General features: G+C 38.3%; 1 protein-coding gene across 2 annotated transcripts; it reads right to left on the reverse strand.

The window, feature by feature from the left end:
* Positions 1-16,672, reverse strand: LOC142094590 (ADP-ribosylation factor 1-like). Of its 2 annotated transcripts, XM_075176896.1 has the most exons (6): positions 16,559-16,653; positions 14,998-15,088; positions 5,309-5,473; positions 5,109-5,219; positions 3,801-3,925; positions 1-2,620 (listed from the first exon to the last, which is right to left on the reverse strand). In XM_075176896.1, exons 3-6 carry the CDS (start codon positions 5,454-5,456, stop codon positions 2,459-2,461), a joined length of 546 nt encoding a protein of 181 aa, XP_075032997.1. In that variant the 5' UTR covers positions 5,457-5,473; positions 14,998-15,088; positions 16,559-16,653; the 3' UTR covers positions 1-2,458. The 2 variants fall into 2 exon arrangements, with proteins under 2 accessions (XP_075032997.1, XP_075032996.1); XM_075176895.1 differs by lacking the exon at positions 14,998-15,088 and having other exon boundaries at positions 16,559-16,672.
* Positions 16,673-20,733: the final 4,061 nt, after the last annotated feature.

Genomic DNA, 20,733 nt, shown 5'->3' on the forward strand with positions numbered 1-20,733 from the left:
TTTCAATACAGAACTTTTAATATAGAGTATTTCAAACAAATTACAACATGGTTAGAAAACAAACAAAACTAAAAGAAACTCAATTTCGGTCCAATTGTACATCACATTTCACACGTTCAAATCCGTATTTTTTTTATTTATTTATTTTTTACAGGAAAAAAGAAAAGAAAAAAGTTTTGCTTTAAAGCTCCAATGTTCTTAACGCATGAAGATATGAATTCTGTCTCATTTACAGACTGAAGTATATATATAGTTATTTAAAATCAGTAAGAGCTACATCCCAGTCCCCACAAAAAAAAAAAAAAAAAAAAGTCTAAAGATTTTAGATGCAGCTTAAAATAAAATTGAAAACCCCATTTTAAACAGTGTGCTGCAAAGTCCACAAAGCCACACACGCAATACAGTTACCTGACTCCCAGCAAAATCAGCAGAAGGTGGGTTTGTAGGAGACATGATTATAAATTTAGAGAAAGAACTATTGAAACAACTCAGGTTTAAGAGTCACATTGCTGGTGATTAACCCCCTACTACCAGGGTACATAGAACCGCATAAAGATAATAGATTAACCCTCTATTATCTGGGGAATGAGATTTTCACCTCCCCATTTTATATTTTGCAATTGAAAGCCATTGTGATTTCAATACTAAAGTGTACTGCCAAAGATTTATAAAATTATATATTTAAGGATTCCACCTACATTCATAATACATCCAGACGATGCAACATTAAAATGTCCTTGCAACCTGGGTATTTTATATAGCTGCGCCAGAGTCCACAACTACAGTAGGTGCCCAGGACAAGTGCCTTTTCCCAGTTTGAATCTATTCATTTTCAGTGCCTGCAAACCAGACAACTTACTTTAAAAATTTTCCCTTTCATCTGTATACCCCTCACCTCCCTCTGCTACTTCATTCTTTTATAATTAAACACTGGTCTTTCAAATAATTAAGAAAAGAAGGGGCTAGGGATTATGACACAGATGAGCAGGCGAGTAGAGGTTTAAATGTGTAAATTAGAATAACATTACTATACATACTTCCTTCAAAGTAAGGAATATCACATTTAAGATACCCCCATACCAAAACCAAAAAATAAAAATTAAACATCTAGGAGTGGGAGCAGACATCTCAGAAGCCTCTATGAGCCAGGTGGGTGATGTTACATGCATGTCAGTATGAAGGGGATACACTTTAAATTAGAAATTGGCCATTGCCTGAAATTGTTGCATGCTATGGCTGCATGGTGTGTGAATGCAGCGCTGGAAAACGTTTGAGGTAATTAGAAAAAATATGATATCGCAGTGTATGCATTTAAAAATGTACTCTTTTATATGTTACCTGGAATAGTTTGTGAATTATTTGACCAAACATGCATTCTCCTCTGCCCTGTAATATCACTTCAGTATGCCCCTTTTACTGATGTACCTTGTGATACACCTATGAGTACCCATAAATTAGTCCTGTGTGCGCAAAGAAATGAGGGTATTAAGTTTTTATAGCTGGCAAGTCACACCACAGTGCTAAGTTCATACATGCTATGAAACCCCCTATAGTTCAAAAAGAACAAAACTCAAGACTCATGTTGACTAACAATTCAAAAGGTTATATTTTATGACAAATTATCGAATTGTATTATTAACTTGCTGGCATTTTCTTTTGAGGAACTACCAAGGTTTTATAATATTATATATGAAATTTGCTCCAGAACATTTTGATTGTATGTAGTAGTCTTATAACCTCTAGTTGTAACTGTTATAGTTTTGAAAAGCTTTTACCAGGAAGCAACATGTTAAAGGAGATCTGCTATTTTGGAGATAAAGTTCCTTGGAGGCAATAATCATTGCAGACAGCACACAGTCCCCCAATGCTTCCTCCACCCAGGAGGCATTTCATGGCAGAAAAATTAGTGAGGGTACTTTGTGCCTTGTGCACTGTGTATTACCCAAAAAGAGCTTCATCACAGAAATAACAGTGCCTCTAAGGGTACAAATTGTTACAAGAAGAAAAAGATCAACTATATTTCATTTTAAATCATATTAAGAAACATTCTATACCAATAGAAATTCCCCATTATGGGAAAGTTTACGTTCTTGCAAATTAAAGCTTTAACGTCGGCATTGCTGCATACTGTTACATAGCCTGATCTCTATCACTACTACTCAATCAGCCAGAGGGTGGAGAGAAAGGTAAGCTGCGTGCAGACTGTTTAATTTGTGGGTAGTGTTTTGTTCAGAGGGTATTAATACTGCTAAGCATGTATATAAGGCACAGTGTGAGATCACTGCTCCCACTCGCACAGGCGTGCAGACACACACACACAACACTAATGTGTGTGGAAATGATATTCCCGCCTGGGAGGCAGCAGAGGCGCTGGCCAGCTCTGATGCTAAGATGCTGAACAGGATGGGAGTTGGGTGGAAGTGGGGCAGAGGGAGGGTGGTATTCACTTGGGGAGGGATCACTTTTGATTCTTCAGCTGGTTGGACAGCCAGTCTAAGCCCTCGTATAGCCCATCCCCGCTGGTTGCACAAGTTGCCTGGATGTACCAGTTTCTCTGACGTAGGGAATGCAGACCCAGTTTGTCCGTGATTTCTGCAGCGTTCATTGCGTTAGGAAGGTCCTAGGGATACAACAAAATGTATTTAAGTCTAAAATATGAGGAAAAAAATATTATAGATTTTGCAACACTATCTAAAAAGGACCCCCAACAGTTACAGAAAACAATTAAACAAAATGTCCAATATACATGGCAGATAAAGAAAAGGGGTGGGGGAGGGGTTGGCCATAGATGCCTCTCATTAAATCATACTTATTCGATGAAATGCTCCAGGCGACTATAATGTTATTTGTTAGATCCCGATTAGCCCCTCTTTACTACACAATAAGAGAACAGACCTTGCACTTATGATCTAAGTGTTAGCCACCATCTGAGCACCTGTTCAGTTGTATCAGATGTCTAATACTTCTTTGCTAAATCTGCTAAAAAAAATCTGGAACAGTACAAGTGTTGCGAAGGAGTTAAACAAGACCCCAAACATCCATATTTATCACCTCCTTGCTTGAATACAAAAGGTTATTGGAATATATACAGATATTTTACTGAATATTTTGTCCTAAGCATAACATCTAAAGAAAACGGTTTCCATATAGAACATTATCCTTTATTTATAGGGCTCAACAAACAGTACATAGGATTACAGAACAATAAAATAAACACACTGTCGTTAAATCACAACAGCGCTATGAAGAACCAACACAGGGCAATAAGGTTCAAGCGTATCCCAGAACACTAAAACTAGTTAAGGGAAGGAGAGGTGGGGGGAATGAACCAAAGCAAGCTGAATCTGTGCCCAGGAGCGTGGGTGCAACAAACAGAATCAAAGCCAGCGATTGAGGCACGAAAGCAAGCGAGATGTGGTCCACGACCAAGGGCATGGAGCCAGGGAGGATATGCGAAAGGTAAAAATTATGAAAACCCAAGTATATACCATAAGTAGCTAAACAATTGAAAAAAAATAATATCTATCTCTACCAGGTCACCAACTGTTTATTTAGCTACCCATGGTATATTCTTTTTATTGGCTTTCATAATTTTTCTTTAGTGAGGCGTTTATAGACCATAGTAAAAGTCTGCTTCTATTGAAACTGCTTCTTTGTAGATAAGAAAACATGCCTACTTCCGAGGCATTGCAATTTGCATGTTGCCAATCCATTGTATAATCCAGACCAATTTCAGTAAACTCTCTAAAACAAGAACTTGTGTTCTGTGTTGTCACTTGTGTTGTACACATGTTAAATACCTGCTTGTTTGCAAATACTAGTAGTACAGCATCCCGTAATTCATCTTCTGCCAGCATCCTCGTTAACTCCTCTCTAGCTTCATTAGTTCTTTCTCTGTCATTGCTGTCAACCACAAAAATGAGACCTGTGTATAGAGAGGTGATTACAATTACCACTAAGGTCACAGTAGAAGGTTTCAACTCCCTTCATGATATATTACATGTATTGTGTCAAAAGTGAACTTCTAAACAAACGTAGTAGATTGCCATTGTGAACGGACATGACAAGTACCATTTGCAGCAACCTGTGGCTCTCTAGGTGCTGTTTATCTACAAATCCCAGTCATAGTCAAAGCTTGCTTGAATATATTTTTACTTAATTTGTTAATTTTAGGTGCACTACTGTGACATCTAGTAACAAAATGTTTCCAGTGTCTATAACAGTTTCCAAGGTAATTATTATACCATAAAGAGCAAGTGCAGGAACTATCTGACGCTAAAATATAAAAGACTACACCTTACTGAGCTGTTTAACTAGTGGATAAATCAGTACATGATGCTCTCATCGGCACCTTGCAGCAGAATGCCATCAAAGCTAAAGAACGATTTGAAAAAATAAAGCACCCTTTAGATTGTTATGATGCACAGGGCCAAGGAGAGTGATATCACTGCAACCCAACTAAAACTTCAACCGTTTTACTTCTAGCAGATCCCATTAGGACACTGTTCTAAATAAGTGGTTGTCTAATGGAGTGGAGACAGAGCTGCAGAGCAATGTCAGGGCAACACTGGAAAAAAAAAAAAAGTATTTAACTTTGGGTGTCAATTAAGAAGGCAGCAATTGGTTACACAAAAGTGAACAGTTATACATGCCTATTTAATTATGCTGATAAAAACAATAGCAGCAAATAGCAGCAAAATAAAAATGGGAAGTTGTCAATGTCTAAAAATGAAAGATCTTGGCTGCACACCAGGAAATAGAATGAAGTGAAGTAAGTGGACTTGTCTGCCTCCAATGAGTTTGAAATATGCAAAAATATAAATAAATAAAAAACCATCAATGTAAGGAGGAGAAAATAAAAAGAATTAAAAACCTTAACAGAATGTTTATCTTGTTTACTGAAATATAAAAGCGGTGTTGGAGGTAAAGTGACAAAAATATGGACAGTAGTGACAGGTGTAAAGAGATAGGGTATGAACAAATGGGCTTGTTGAGATCACAAAACTGCTTTACTGTTGCTCAGCAATATTTACATTTTGGAAAAGGTAAATATCCATTTCTATTAAAAAGAGTTTAAGTTAATTCAGACAGACAGCAAGCATACATACCCTGAGTATTCTGAAAATAATGACGCCACAGAGGTCTGATTTTGTCCTGACCACCAACGTCCCAGACTGTAAAACTGATATTCTTATATTCTACAGTTTCAACATTAAAACCTGAGAAAAGTCAGATGAATTGTGTTAGAACAGTTGTGCAGGTACTAGCCACATATGAATAGATAAGGGAAATAAGCAAAGTTATGTACCTATAGTGGGAATGGTTGTCACAATCTCACCCAACTTCAATTTATACAGGATTGTGGTTTTTCCAGCAGCATCCAAGCCCACCATGAGAATTCTCATCTCCTTCTTCCCAAAGAGACCTTTAAACAGGTTGGCAAAGATGTTTCCCATTGTAGTGTTTGTTTTACCTAGTAGAAACAAAACATTAAGGTCAAATAATTTACACATTCATCTGTAAAAAGGACTAAATTGCAAGTGTCTATTAAAAGCGCTTTAAGCTAAAATACACATATAGAAAGGATTTTACATTCCGTTAAAGGTACATATATCTAAAAAGAAAACATATTACAGTTATATTCTTACAGGACTGCTAGTTTATTTTTTGTTGCAAAATAGGATAACATTTTAAATCCGGGGGAAAAGATTTATCTATAACTAAAGCTCATAATCATAATCTATGAGCAAGGGCTATCTGCCTAAAGATAGGTTACCTTAACCTAGAACAAACTGGCTGTTTATGCTAATAGCCATGTGATATACACATTTTTCAGGTTTGCGTCAACCTACTTCGCTAATCGTCGAAAAGTCATTAGAATTTCCACTGATACGTAAAGCTATGTTCTCAGAAGTCAAGCATGGCATTTTAGAGATCAATAGACACTTGTGTAGATAACCATTACGCCGGCAACATACAGGACAATCTCCTGTTTATTTTACAATTAGTACAGATTCAGGGGTCGATCACATTTTGGTCTGTTGGTGGAATTGGCAGATGATGTTTGCGGACCAGATTTGTAAACATTCCCCAAAATTATCCAAATAGTTATAATATTCTTGTGTATGCTGCTCATTTTGGAGATGCAAGCTATTGGCCCGATTTGCCCATATAGTCGGCAGTATCTCAATGTGTATGCCCAGCAATAGCCAAGTATGTGGGTTTGACAGAAATTATTATTATTATTATTAATATTTATTTATAAGGCGCCACAAGGCATCCGCAGCGCCGTACAGAGACAAACAAAATCACAATACAATGGGAGACAGCACAGTACAGTAAACACAGCAACTCAGTACGCTCAATGCACAGCTAGAGAGGGCGGGGAAGGGGGATGGAGGATCCGCAAACGACGGGGCCCAAGAAGGAGGGCGCGGAAGACAGGGAGACCCCCAGGGGGGAGGAGGGAGCGAGAGTGGACGTGGGGTGGAGGACCCTCGAGGAGGAGGGCTAAGTAGCTGGAGAGCAGAGTTAGAAGTGGTGGAAACAGGAGGAGAGATGGCCCTGCTCAGAGGAGCGTACAATCTAAGAAATGCACTGAATTAAGTCTAGGAACCCATGTGTTGTAATTATTGTAATTCTAACATAAAATTACAACACAAACATAGTTATCTTGGAATATAGTATACTCCACAAGCATGAAATTTCCAGCTAGGGGTTACTTTGCCTACATTAAGAACTTGATCTAGATGTCAGGTCTGCAACATTAGTAATTGTAATTTTTTGCACACTATCTCTTTTGTGACCTCAAACAAACTAGATAACTGTCCTTTATTCACTTCCTGCAAGGGACACATTCTTTGGGCAGCTAACAAGTGTGCGTCCTTCACCATCATTACAACAGAAGATTTAGTAGAAGGGGAAAGGAACAGTTGCCAAGGCAACTTTAGGCAGCTGACACTGTGTACTGTGCTAACAGGAACAAAAGGCTAGATGTAACAAAAACTAGCAAACCATAAGCAGCTACAGTGTAATTTTACATTAGTGCAAAGGGTCATAGACAGGAGAGGGAGATAGCAGGTTACATTCCCCCTGCGTTAGGTTAGTGGCAAAATGGTTGCTTTCTAGCTTCAGATGTGCTCATGCCTAATATCTACAGTGCAGCTGAAAATGTGCAGATTACAGCTTGTAGTGAGCGCTTAAAACTCTGACTCTGTTCAAATATCAGATTTCAACTGGGGAGCGATTTTATTGAGTGCTCTGAACCCCTGATTAAAATGCTACTGTCAAGTTTAAAAACTGCTTTGGAGCAAGTTGAGCACACAGGTTTTTGATATACTTTACCTGGAATTGTAGAATACGAATACATTAATATAAAGTGGAGACAGGATTAATAATAGGATTGACCAAGGTTCAAAGCCAACAAAGCCCAAATTAAGTGTAGATTTGAAATACAAAATATTGATATTTACAAATATGTACTTAAACATGTAATTGACATTGTACGTAGCATCTGCATGTGTTTCACTGCAAACTACTATTCTCAACCATCAATTTTAAATTCAGATCTGGCGACTGTATTGCTCTTCAACAATATTAAGATGAAGAAACATTAAGTCCTCAAACAGCAATATTCATACCCAATTTGGCCAAATCACATGGGGTTCAACCATTGATGATCAAGAGTCATTGGCCAATTGCATTATTTGGCTGGGTGTGATTGACATGATAGATAATGTATGCATGCGTGTGCACATACAGAGTACCGTGCAAAAGTTTTAGACAGGTGTGGAAAAAATACTGCAAAATATAAATGCTTTCAAAAATAGAAGCGTTAATAGCTTATTTTTTTATCAATTAACAAAATGTAAAGTGAATGAACAGAAGATACATCTAAATCAAATCAATATTTGGTGTTTCCACCCTGTGCCTTCAAAACAGCATACATTTAACTGGTACACTTGCAAAGCACTTGAAGGAACTCGGCAGGGAGGTTATGCGAAACATCTTTAAGAACTAACCACAGATCTTCTGTGGATATAGGCTTGCTCAAATCCTTCTGTCTCTTCATGTAATCCCAGACAGACTCAATGTTGAGATCAGGACTTGAGATCAGGGGGCCATATCATCACTTCTAGGGCTCCTTGTTCTTCTTTGCTTTGAAGATAGTTCTTAAAGGACATTGGCTGTATGTTTGGGGTACTTATCCTGCTGCAGAATAAATTTGGAGCTAGTCAGGTGTCTTCCCTGATGGTCTTGCATGATCGATAAGTACCGGCCTGTATTTCTCAGCATTAAGGGTAGGTTGCGTGGGTTTCCTCCGGGTGCTCCGGTTTCCTCCCACACGCCAAAAACATACTAGTAGGTTAATTGGCTGCTATCAAAATTGACCATAGTGTGTGTGTGTGTTAGGGAATTTAGACTAAGTTCCAATGGGACAGGGACTGATGTGAATGAGTTCTCTGTACAGCGCTGCGGAATCAGTGGCGCTATTTAAATAAATGGCGATGATTAAAGACACTATTATTCCTGACCAAATCCCCAACTTCATCTGCTGAAACGCTGCTCCAAACTTGCAAGGAATCTCCACTATGCTTCACTGTTACCAGCAGATACTCATTGTACCGTTCTCCAGCCCTTCAGCTCAGAACTGGAAAAAAACAGTGGGTCCCAGGTACACCCATCTACTGTTTGGAGAAGTCTGGCCAGAAGTGGACTTCATGGAAAAACTGAGGGCTGCATTTCTTATGTGCAGCCCTACATGAAGCACTCCATCAAGGTGTACTTCAGTGTTTAGAATAGGCCGGACATCTAGATTACAGGATACTAAATATTTTAGTAAGTTTAATTATAAAGCTGAAGTATATTAAGCAACCCTGATGTGCATTATCAATGGAACCCATTTGGTGAAAAAGACAGAAGGACATACTTTATAAATTGTAAATCCACTGGTGTTTGGGGAAACCTGGTGAACTGTTTAGAGCTATATATCTGCACTTGTGTACAATCATATTTAGGATTTTTCTACAGATTTCTTCCAACATTACTAGACTTGTAATCTATGGCAAAAGTGCTGAACCCCAAAAGTTTATATTGAGGGGGGGCACAAGATATTTTATCTACTGTATTTCCCCTCCCAAGATTATGCTTGTATTGGAAAAAAATGTGCTACTTACAAAATGAAGTAATTAGCTTTACTTATAAAATGTGTTCAATTAAATTATTGCATATTAAATATCTCTGCAATATAGATAATCAGTTTCTTAATAACCCAAGAGTTAACAAAACATTGCTGGGTACACAGCACCTGCCTCTTGCAAGTAAACGGCATGTGATAGTTTCCAGTCTACATCACATCTGATGCAGAGAATTCTGCAGCTGCACATTGAATATTGCATCCAACTGGATACACATTAACAGATGCCCAGTTTGTTTTGTGGCCTTACATCCCACTGTCTTATTAAATAAAATGAATACTACTACTTCAACCATTTGACCATGTTCACTCAAGTGCCTTTATCAGATTATATAATAGTGAGGAGCTGCATAAGCAGTGACAAGTGAAAAGCAACACATACCTTGGATGCTACAAAGAGTTTACCCACTAAATAAACATCAGCAAATAGAACGCTGCCAAAATGAACATAAGCAGCATACAAACCAAACTGTAAGCAAAAGGGTTTAATGCAGGCACCTAGAATCAAAGTCATATAAATATCATTATGATCAATTAATTATTTGCCATAAGTTTAAGTGTATCAAAACATTTTATAGTGCACTCGCAACATACAAAACACTAGATGGCTTTGTTGAGAATGTGGCCTTAATACAGTAGAAATTTGTGACATGACTTGCAGCAACTAACTCTGGCAGACCAACAGAGCACAATCTATATCATGTGCATAATGTCCACAGGAAGATGGGGAAAACAGTCTCCAGCCTCCCCAAAACCTGCTACATTTATTATTCACTGTTCAAGCTTGCTGTATGGGTATGACAAACTAGATGGGCAACGCTGGCTATGGAATAATGTACCTAAAAGTATTATACTAATTATTGATGACTCACACATGGGGGCTAGCAATGTGATGAAGATGCAAAGTGTATGATTGTGTGTAGGAGGATTTCTACACCACAAAAATTTTATGTTAAGAAATCTATGTGCTCAATGGAGGGAAGGAACCTTGAAACCCACATAGAAAGATAGATAAAGGAAAGATATGCAGCATTTAGTAGTCATATTTTAAAAGATAAGGGATAGATATTTAAAGAAAAAGAGAACACACAGCAGCAACAAAAAATTGCAGGACAGAACCCACATATTTTATTACCAGTCATTATATACACCTATATGTAGGAGTCTGGGTGCACAAAAAAATGTTCCAAAGTGCTCACAGGCTTATTTCAATTATAATAAAATTTGGAGATCCTGGCCTACATGGGTGGTTATTTTAAATGTGCCTGTGCAAATGCACGCAACTCGAGTCAGCAATTTTGCATGCAACAAATATATGATTAGAAGTGGAGTTATATACATTGGCCGATGCCAGCATCATACCTTACTATGACCAGCAAATGACTGCTTAATTAATTACATGGTAAACAGCTTAATTGACCAGTAAATTATACACAGCCTGTGCCCTTAAAAAACTAAATGCAAACCAGTGCACCTGCAAAAAAAGCAAAAACACAACAGGCTTTACCCTCACCCCCATTTAATACTCTCTCATCACCCCAGTGCACCGGTCAGGAATAATTAAGATGGGCTCCTGACATTTGGCACGTACAACCATAACTTGCAATGGTAAGTACCGCTATTACTAATACCGCAGCCAGAGAAGCTCTATAGGAAACTCCAATTATGAGGTCACTGGAGTTTTAGGGCAAGCTGTTTCAACATATAAGCATATTAAAATGTGACTATATAAAAAACCATAGAGCTGGAAGCACAATAAAATGTCAACATATTTGTTAGATACATGTTTAATGAGTGTGTAATGTAAGTTTTCTACTACCAGCTGCAGAAGTTGTCTGACATTGGTTCAATCATCATCAGCAATTTATATAGCGCAACTAATTCTGCAGCACTGAACAGAAAACTCCCTCTTTTTAGTCCCTGTCCCATTGGAATTTACAGTCTAAATTCCCTAACATACACACACACAAACATCAGAGGAGACTAGGGTCAATCTGATAGCAGCCAATTAACCTAGCAGTATGTTTTTGCAGTGTGGGAGGAAACCGGAGCACCTGGAGGAAACCCAGGCAAACAAGAGTAGAACATACAAACTCCACACAGATAAGGCCACAATTGGAAACTGAACTCATGAGCCTGTGCTAACCACTAAACCACCATGCTGCCCATAAGTCAATGTCCATTAGCTCTATTCAGAATGATCATCTTAGCTTCTTAAACAGATAGTTGTTTTCATGAGCACACTCCGATTGTAATCAAGGCTGGTATTCAGAGTACATGAAATGTAGACAGTCTACTGTCTACTATTTTTGGGTAATTTCTAGAGATCTAAAGAAGTGCATCCTTTCTTCCCTCTTTTTGTTTGGCTGAATATTTATCTTCTACATTACTTGGTCTACTACAGATCATAAAAAGGTATATTTTACAACATTCTAACCTGTACAAATAAACTGCTGGTCTCACAACAGCTACCGACTAGCAATTGCAGGCAGAATTATATAGAAGTTTCTAACAATCTACAAGAGTTCTGCATTGATCAATTTCCATCAGAATACTCACACAATTAAATCAATAAAAAGTAGTTTACTATACTAAATGAGTGCAAATCAGATGGAAAAACGTGTGAAAAGACTGGTTCCAATTCTGATCTCGGGAACATCTAAACGCAAACAGGATAATAATTTAAATTGCAAAAACAAAATTAAAAGAAACAGCACTTATTTTATACATTTATTTTACTAAATGATGCAGTTTGCTGATGTATATAATTGCAAATGTACTGATTTTGTATTGGAAATGTTTTTATTTCTGATGCAGTAGGCATGTGCAGGAGTGAATGGTTTTTGCAAGAAAGGAAATACCATGTTAATTAGGCTTTTTTTTTTGTGAGTGACCAAGACCTCTTTCAGCCTAAATGCACAGGAGGTGGTCATCCAAGTTTAGAGAAGATATTACAATCAATTAGCATCAGACTTTGTGGTGCCAGGTAGAAAAGGGGGTTGGTTTACTTTCTGCCAACATGTGTGTTTGAAATAATATAGAAAGAGCTCTGTTTGACCAAGCAATGCATTATACCACCTGTACTTCCGGATGATCACTAGTATCTCCAACTAGCGTGTAATATTCGTCATAAGGATTCCTTGAGCAAATAAACATTACTGCTTGAAGATTCTGCTAGACGCTTATTGCCTGCTGTATCCTGTGACCAAAAGATAAGAGCTTACAGACTGTCCTGTTTTGAACCCAGCATCTTTGTCAATGCTGTGCCTGCTACCCAGCAGTCGTGATCCATAGTAAGCGGTCAGGAGGTACCAGCCAGCCCACAGCAAAGAGGCACTGTAACAGCTATCCCATAAGTAAACGTTTCTAGATGCAGCAAAGAAGCCTAGGGGTGGCAGCAAACAGGTGTGCAGTTGGCATTCACAGTCAGCAAGTGTCAGGCGGCAAGGTGACACTAGTAGGAGTGGTAAGTAACAGTCTGTTACGGACGATGAGAAAGGGACCCAAAATAAACTGCAGGAAGAACATCCCTACATCCTTCTTTCCCCAACAGACCAGGTGACGAAGTAAGGCCATCTGGTCACAAAATTGACAAGCTGTTTAAGTGGCGAGTGATGCAAACAAAAAACAGGAAAACAGACTGCCCCATCTTGCTGTTCTCGTTCAATACAATAAGACCCAACAGCATAATATGTCCTGACAAACTAAAGACTTCTTGCTGCAGTAATAAATGCTGAAAAATTCTGGCAAGTTCTATTCTAAACAGCAGCACTTCCTGAAACACATTTCCTGGAATGTACTGAGAGCACATGACTGACATAAGGACATTCAACGACAAGTCAGAGAAACAACCACTTTACTACCAGGAGTGAAAAAAATAACCCAAAAATCAGGAGATCATCAGTAACAGAAGATCGATCTTGACAGTTTCAAATAGTTAGGAAAGAGGAGATCCAATTAATCTAAACTAGCAATGACGCACTTGTGTTAGGTAACAATGGTAAATTTGTAGATAGTCTGCACATTCAGATTCTGACATTTGCACAGCCCTGCCCAAAACTAATCTGCATTAGTTTAACGCTAATATTGATAGCAGTAATGTTAAAGACTATCTCAATAAGTAGGTAGCAAGGGAGTATAAATACAACTGGCACCTACAATTTTTGTAGATCAGAATCAGAATACTCATGGTCATGTTCGTTTCCCAAATCCAATATCATTTACCCCTGTAGTAAGTATTTCACCAGTTGAAACAGATAAGGAAACAAAATGTAATTCTAGACCCAATGACTGTTGTATCCTTACACTCTCAATGTAGCTCATACTCATGGAAAATAGTGTACTTTAGCTGCAACAGGAATTGCAGGCCTCTATATAGATTAACAGTATTACTTACTAGCCTGTACTTTAACAGCCATGAGAAATAGGAATGCCATATAATATTTATTGATACACCACTTTTACACATTTGCTGTTTTTGCCCTGTGAAATCCTGTGTTTGCAAAGTCTCAGATTATTTTGAACATTTTTTCCCCCCCACTACCTTAAAATGCACGGCCACCTAGAACACATTTTTCCCCCTAAAGTGGCCTCTCTCTTTATTATGTGCAACAGACTAAATATTTTGCATGTAGCAGGTAATATAAAGCTAGCAAATTATATTTTGCTAACCATCTTTAAATGGCTATAGATTGGGGCGGGACCAAACAAGCTGCATTCCCTCCTACACCTGGAGCTGAGGGGTAAAACTGATGCATACAACAATCCCCAGGGTTCTGGCTAGAGAAAGGAGCTACCTTACAAAAAGTCTTTTCTAGGTGGTACTGCAGCTTCAGTTGCGTTAAACAAAAGGCTTGAACAATCCTAACAAAACATTATGTTTAAGTATTCAGAAAACTTTAATAAGACATGTTCTGTTGGATAAAAATCAAGCATTTGCAAAATAGTTTTGGTGATAGGATTTGATTGATTTCTACTGTCAATAACAGTAAATGAGTGACTGACAATACCCTGAAAAATTAAACCCAAAAGTATCCATTCACATTGGAAATAAGCATGCAGCAATTGCCCCTTTAAGTGGTATTATCACCATCATTTATTTATATAGATCCACTAATTCCGCAGCACTGTACACAGGATATTTGTCACTCACATCTATCCATGCCCCAGTTTAAATTCCCTAACAAACATACACAGACAAACACACAAACTAGGATCAATTTGAGGATAGCCAATTAACCTACTAGTATGTTTTTTTGGAGTGTTGGAGGAAACCCACACAAACACAGGGAGAACATACAAACTCCACACAGATAAGATTGTCTGTGCCTGTTGGGTAATTTAGATTGTAAGCTTCAATGGGGCAGGGACTGATGTGAGTTATCTGTACAGGGCTGCAGAATTAGCAGGGCTATATAAATATCCAATGATGAGGCTTTAGTTGGGAATCAAATTCATGACTCCAGTTCTGCAAGACAGAGGTGCTAACCACTAAGCCACCATGCTGCCCTTCTATGTGGCACTGCAAATGATCTTCTCTCCACACTAAATAAAAATGTTAGAGCATTTCTTCCACAAAACAATAGAAATGGGTCAGTATATTACAGGCTAATCAATACAGACTAAATGGTTGTCATACATTAACCAACATAAGTCAACAGTAAAATATGCAAGTTGTAAAACCTTGCCAAACTGAAAGATCAGAAATGACCAGATGATTAAATCAGAGAAACAGTCATTGTAAGTTGCTTAAAGCACTTGCGACACCTGATAGCGTTTTATGGGTGTGTTAGGGTTTGTACTGTTTCTAGCAGTTCTCAGACATTTCTTGCATTCAATTGTCAAACTGGTTACTATGGGTCACCAATGTTTGATTCTATTCTCCAGACTTTTCTAGAAAAAAAAACAAAATACAGAACTTTATTGGTTGCTAAAGGCAATACCACCTTTTCTGCAAAACCCCTCATTACATATGGCCCTGTCGAAAACCCTTCAAATATGGTATTGTGTGCCTTTCACATGCATTTGGGAGAATTAGAGTCACATTCAGTGAGATATTGCAATACAATTTATACCCAGATATGATTCTATGAATATGTGCCTGCATATAGGATTAAATGCCCCCAGCCAAAAGCCTAGATTTAATTATGCAAGATGCAGCTGAGCAAGAATATCCTGACATTCTTGCTAGATAGTTGCCTATGGGAACTAGTGTGGTCAACAGTAACAGATTACATTATCTGATAGCCTATTAATTCAGGGGTGGTCAAAACAACATAGAACTTAGTAGCCAATTAGTAAAATCAAGAAGCCAACAGACCTATTTAAAAGAAGGCAGGAAGACATGCATGAAATAAGCATGAATTAACCTCAAAAGAAATTAGTCCCAAAAGTTAGGCCTCAGCAGTAATTTTTAGGAGCAACTCAACTTCCTTGTATTACCTCAGCATTAAAGTAAAGTTAAAATAGAACCCCATGCCTTTTTCATAAACAGATTATTCTCAGGATGCCATTTTATATACTTAAAGCTAGACATTTCTGATTTGTATCATCATATTATGGCCACGGATTTGTAAGGTGCCACAGAATTCCAGCACACAGGACATGGAGGAAAACAGCATGTATGGTAGAGAAAAAAAAATAGAAATGTTAAAACAAAAGGTAACCAGACATCATGTTTAACAATCTAACGTGATGGAGGTTGCCCAGAACTAAATAGTTAAGTTTTGAGTTACCACACATTTGCACCTTGTTACTAAATAGAAAAATAAGTCAATAGATTAAAATTTAAATATGAAAAAGATAAACAATTACACACATACATCATATATTCCATGAATAGACTGGTGTACATGGTCAATGTGACATCAAAAATTACACAAGTGTCATGAGAACCTGTCACCAAATATTTATTATAATAAAGCATTTTAAATAACGTATTATCATACATATATTGAAAATGGATTTATTTTGCAAAGCTCTTTAGATTTTAGACTGTTTCGGGGGTGAGGTGGGGGTGGCTTGGGCAATGGTGTCAGGTAGGGCCGGTATTTTTAAGTCAATATTAAATCGGCTTTCTGCAACGTAGGGCGGAACTGTAAAATGTACGGCGTGACAGTTCCATTTTATAGGATGTTTAGGCCTGTTACATTTACCCGAGAGCAATGACACACCGTACTTATAAAGAACATCAAATATACAATGAAACAGATTCGAATTAAGCATGTATAAAGGTATACTTAGATGAGGGCTGAGAAACACTGGTATGGATGATAATAGTATGTGAGGACAGGAATGAAAACAGCCATTGTACAACACAGAAAACAATACATATAATGGAATTAGTAAGCGAATAGTTCTCACCACCGTCTTTCCTTCTCCGACTTCCTCCTCCCGCCGCCTCTTTCTTGCTGCTCGGTCACACGAAATGGCGGCGATTGCTCACGTCACCGAGGAAAGGGAGCCGGAGAGAACACCTGCGCGCGCAAGCTCTGACGCCAGCCAATCCCAGGACCCTATTTCCACAAGGTTAGGCGTGCATAAAGCACAAGGAACTCTGATAGCCAATCATAGAGTGAGGCGTCATACACGTATAGCTACGGTTGTGAATGAGGAAGCAAAAGTGCGGCCATATTGCTACTCAAACGGTTGTTTACGATCATCTAAGAAATTTGCGCTGCAGTGTGTTTCGTCTACCTCTGTTACTGTAATGTAGAAGGCAGTTATGTACTTTTTTATACGTCTGTCTTCTGTGTGATTCTTGACACGAAGCAGTCTTATTGACGTGTTACGTATACACCGCAAGCTACTATACTGTCTCCATGGTTACAGTCGTCATATTCTAGGGTTAGGTGTAGTAAAATGGCCGCCATATAACGTCAATGGGTTGAATGTTTAAAGCAACAATAGCTAAAATCGTCACTAAGTGAAATAGACCGGCCCAGTCTGACGACCAATGAAATTGAGATTCGTTTGATAGACATTCTGGGCGAGGCTTAAAACCAAGAGTATATAAACTTGGAACAGGCAACTTACTATATTTAACTTGAGGAGTCGTTAATCTGAGGCGGTCAGTTGATCAAGTCCAGTGGTGTATGGCAGTGCAGTTTGGGACATGTAGATATTCAAAAGCCGGAGAGGAAGCAGTTGCTAAACTTCATATTATTGCCAAGTTGGCAGGGAATGCTGGGATATATAGTTCTGAGGCTATAGAGCCTCAGGACGTCTAATACTGCATTATTTTTATTGTTAGCCTTTATCAGGTGCTACAAAATTCAGCAACACCTTACATGGTGCTAGTGCTAACAAGATAGACATAGTTCACGTAAAGAAAGAAAAGTTAATACAAATTTACATAGCACAAGTAGAACTGAAAAGATTGTGTAAGATACAAGTAGTGCAAGATCAGTAACAGAAATTAAGTCCTATTGCAAACATGGGAGGGCTGGCAGACTTTAGCCCTGGGGGCAAGCACACAGCACTGGCCCCTAAGTAGCGGCCCATCCTTAAAGGGTGGTTTTTGGTACAATATATACTCATATAAAAAGAGGGCATTTTAGTGTTGCTTAATCCATATATATATTTTTATGCCCAGGCCCAGAGCTGGATTAAGGCTCTAGGGTGGTCTGGGCACTTTAGATAGGGTAACACCCTTTGATGTAGCATGGTTATCATTTTAGACAAATACACAGGCAATACTGTTGGGTGCACACAGTTCTACCTTCATGAGCAGTACACGGTGAAGCAGGACATACCTCCCAACTGTCCTAAGTGAGATAGTCACCCAAATTCGGGACTGCTCCACCAGATTCAGGACAGTTGGCAGACTGTCCTGCTCTCTCCTACCTGTTCTTGTCACAACTTGTGGCTGCTGGTTTCTTTAGCTCATTTGCTGCTTGTCTGGATCCTAGAATATTGGAGGCCCTATTTGGAGAAAAAAATGGGTACATGAAACTTATAAAACTCCAACCAATAATAGTATTAACATTTGATAAATAGGCCCATTTCCCTCCAACTAACCCTGACATTAAAGTAATAGTATTCCCATTTAATAAATAAAACTATTTCCCTTCCTTCAAACAGCACCAGCAATAAATTAAATAGAATTTGTGTTTAATAAATATAACCATTTCCCACAACCATCCCAGGCATTAAATAATTCATTATCACTTTTAATAAATAGATCTTGTTTTCTCCAAACAGCGCCACACTCGATTAATAGATCCCAAACTATCCCAGCATTAATTTAAAGGTCCAATCACCCCATCTTAACTTCATAGGCCCCACTATTAAATTAAATTGCCCTATCATCACAACACAAATAAAATAGCAATACACACACAATAAACTTACCCCCCCCCCCCCCCCCACACACACATATAATACACTGGCCACTCACACACACACAATACATTGGCGCCTCACACACACACATAATACACTGGCCCCTCATTCACACACAGTATACTGCCCCCTCACTAACATATACAGTATACTACACACACACACATACAATATAACACACACTATATTAATATACCCCTCCGCCGCTGCACTTACCTTTCTCCATCCGCGCCACGCGCACTGCAGTCTTCAGGCATGGGACGGCACCTATCACGTGCTGCGCATCCTATGTCACACAAGAGCTCTCAGTGATAGGGAAAATGTTTGGCCTATCACTGAGCGGGAGGGGGGACGGATCAAAGGATCCACGGCCAATATAGATGCAGGCGTCACCGGCCCGAAACATACTTTTTTTGACTGGCCCGGGGGGCACATGCCCCCTTGCCCTCCCGGGACAGCCCGCCCCTGATTGCAACGAGCAATTAAAAAGATGCTGAGGATAACCAAAAGTGACAATTGAGTGGTGTGAAGAAATATTTTATTGCATTGATAGGGCTTGATGAATAGACCTTACATTATTTAACTATCAAAAATCTCTCTCAAACTTTAACAAACACATTTGGACTTGCAATATATTGTTAGAAAATATGCGAAATAACTGAATAGCTTGACCCTGGCAAGGCACATATAAATGATGTGGAGGCAGTTTGTGCTGAATTCATTTGGCCCCTATTGAGTCCAGAGGATCCTCATTCTTGCCGTCCCCTGATCTAAACACACACAAATGCCTGTTCTAACCTGGAAATGCTTGCAATATCATATTATGATGTCATGTCATCATAAATATGAAACATCTATTCTCATTTATGAGAGGTGGCCATTTTGTTGTAGCACCTGAGAGTCAAGGAGAACTTGCATATGCTGTGTATTCCAGACATTCCTAGAGTAGGAAAATATGTTCTTGTTACAGTAGATGTGGTGTATTTGTTTATACTATGTCAATAAGAGGGAAGTGTTACGTTTGTTTTGTCGCTTACCAATAAACATCCAATGCAATTATTGTGGTTCCAACGCACAAAGAGATTTAATTGCAAAATATAGCAGCATTTACAACAAGCCATTATGACGCATAAAAGATATTATAATAAACAGAAAAGTATAAAAACCATTATACATTACGTATGGGCTTCCCCTGGGCCCAGGTTTAGATACAGTCATGTTGTCTGTTGTCAGGAAGATAGGCTTTACAATGGTTTAGTAGCTGATGTCACTATGTACACAGATAACACTCAGAGAGGTCTTCATTGGTCCAGGGTTAACGATGTTCCAGTTGTCTGCTGGTGATAGGTCAGTTAATTTCATCTTCAACAAAGGGTGGGTACTTTTGAGTTTTAATCTCATATTACTTATAACTTGCGGCCGCTAGATGCAATCGCTACTCTGTCGAAACCGGGTTAATGCTGGTGAAATAAGCTTTAAAATGAGAACAAACTCTTTACCTTTTAGATGACCTGAACCATAAATACCCTAACTATAGTTTTATCTATGTACAAATAATCTCTTAATATATTTTACTAATAAATAAATGTGGGTTGGAACCTTAATAAATTTGTATTATTTACAAGTGTAAGTGTGAATGTAAATGTGTGTGTTATTAATCCGTGCGATTGCGTCATTACATGTGATGTACTAATCGCAATCGCACAGTCAAACAATATTAATTTTGTTTACTTCATCCAATTATTTGACTTCCACAGGCCACCTTTTGCTAGTGCACAAAACTATCATCGTAAAATTTTATTGCAGGATCTCAGTAGTACATTTCATTCTCTGTAATGCATGTCCCCTCCTAGTACAACCACACTGTCTGTGGATATCCATCAGGTTACCATTATGGAGAGTCATAATTCTAGAAACCATTTTTTTTCTACGGAACATATACCTGTGGAGCTTGGAGCTAACCTTTTGTATGCCCTTCACACACATATGTAATATACATTATCTGGAAGGATACAAGGTACAATAAAATATGTTACATCTATATAGAATATTGTAATAAAGTTCTTCATGCCTAGCATGTCCATCTTACCGAAGCATGTCTTAGCTTATATGAAATTTACACAATAAATTTTCACCAATGATATCATCCTATGTCTGTTAATATAATCTCATTTATGATCTCCTTCAACCTTTTT

This window comes from Mixophyes fleayi, chromosome 6 (genome assembly GCF_038048845.1).
Source record: "Mixophyes fleayi isolate aMixFle1 chromosome 6, aMixFle1.hap1, whole genome shotgun sequence".
NCBI lineage: Eukaryota > Metazoa > Chordata > Amphibia > Anura > Limnodynastidae > Mixophyes > Mixophyes fleayi.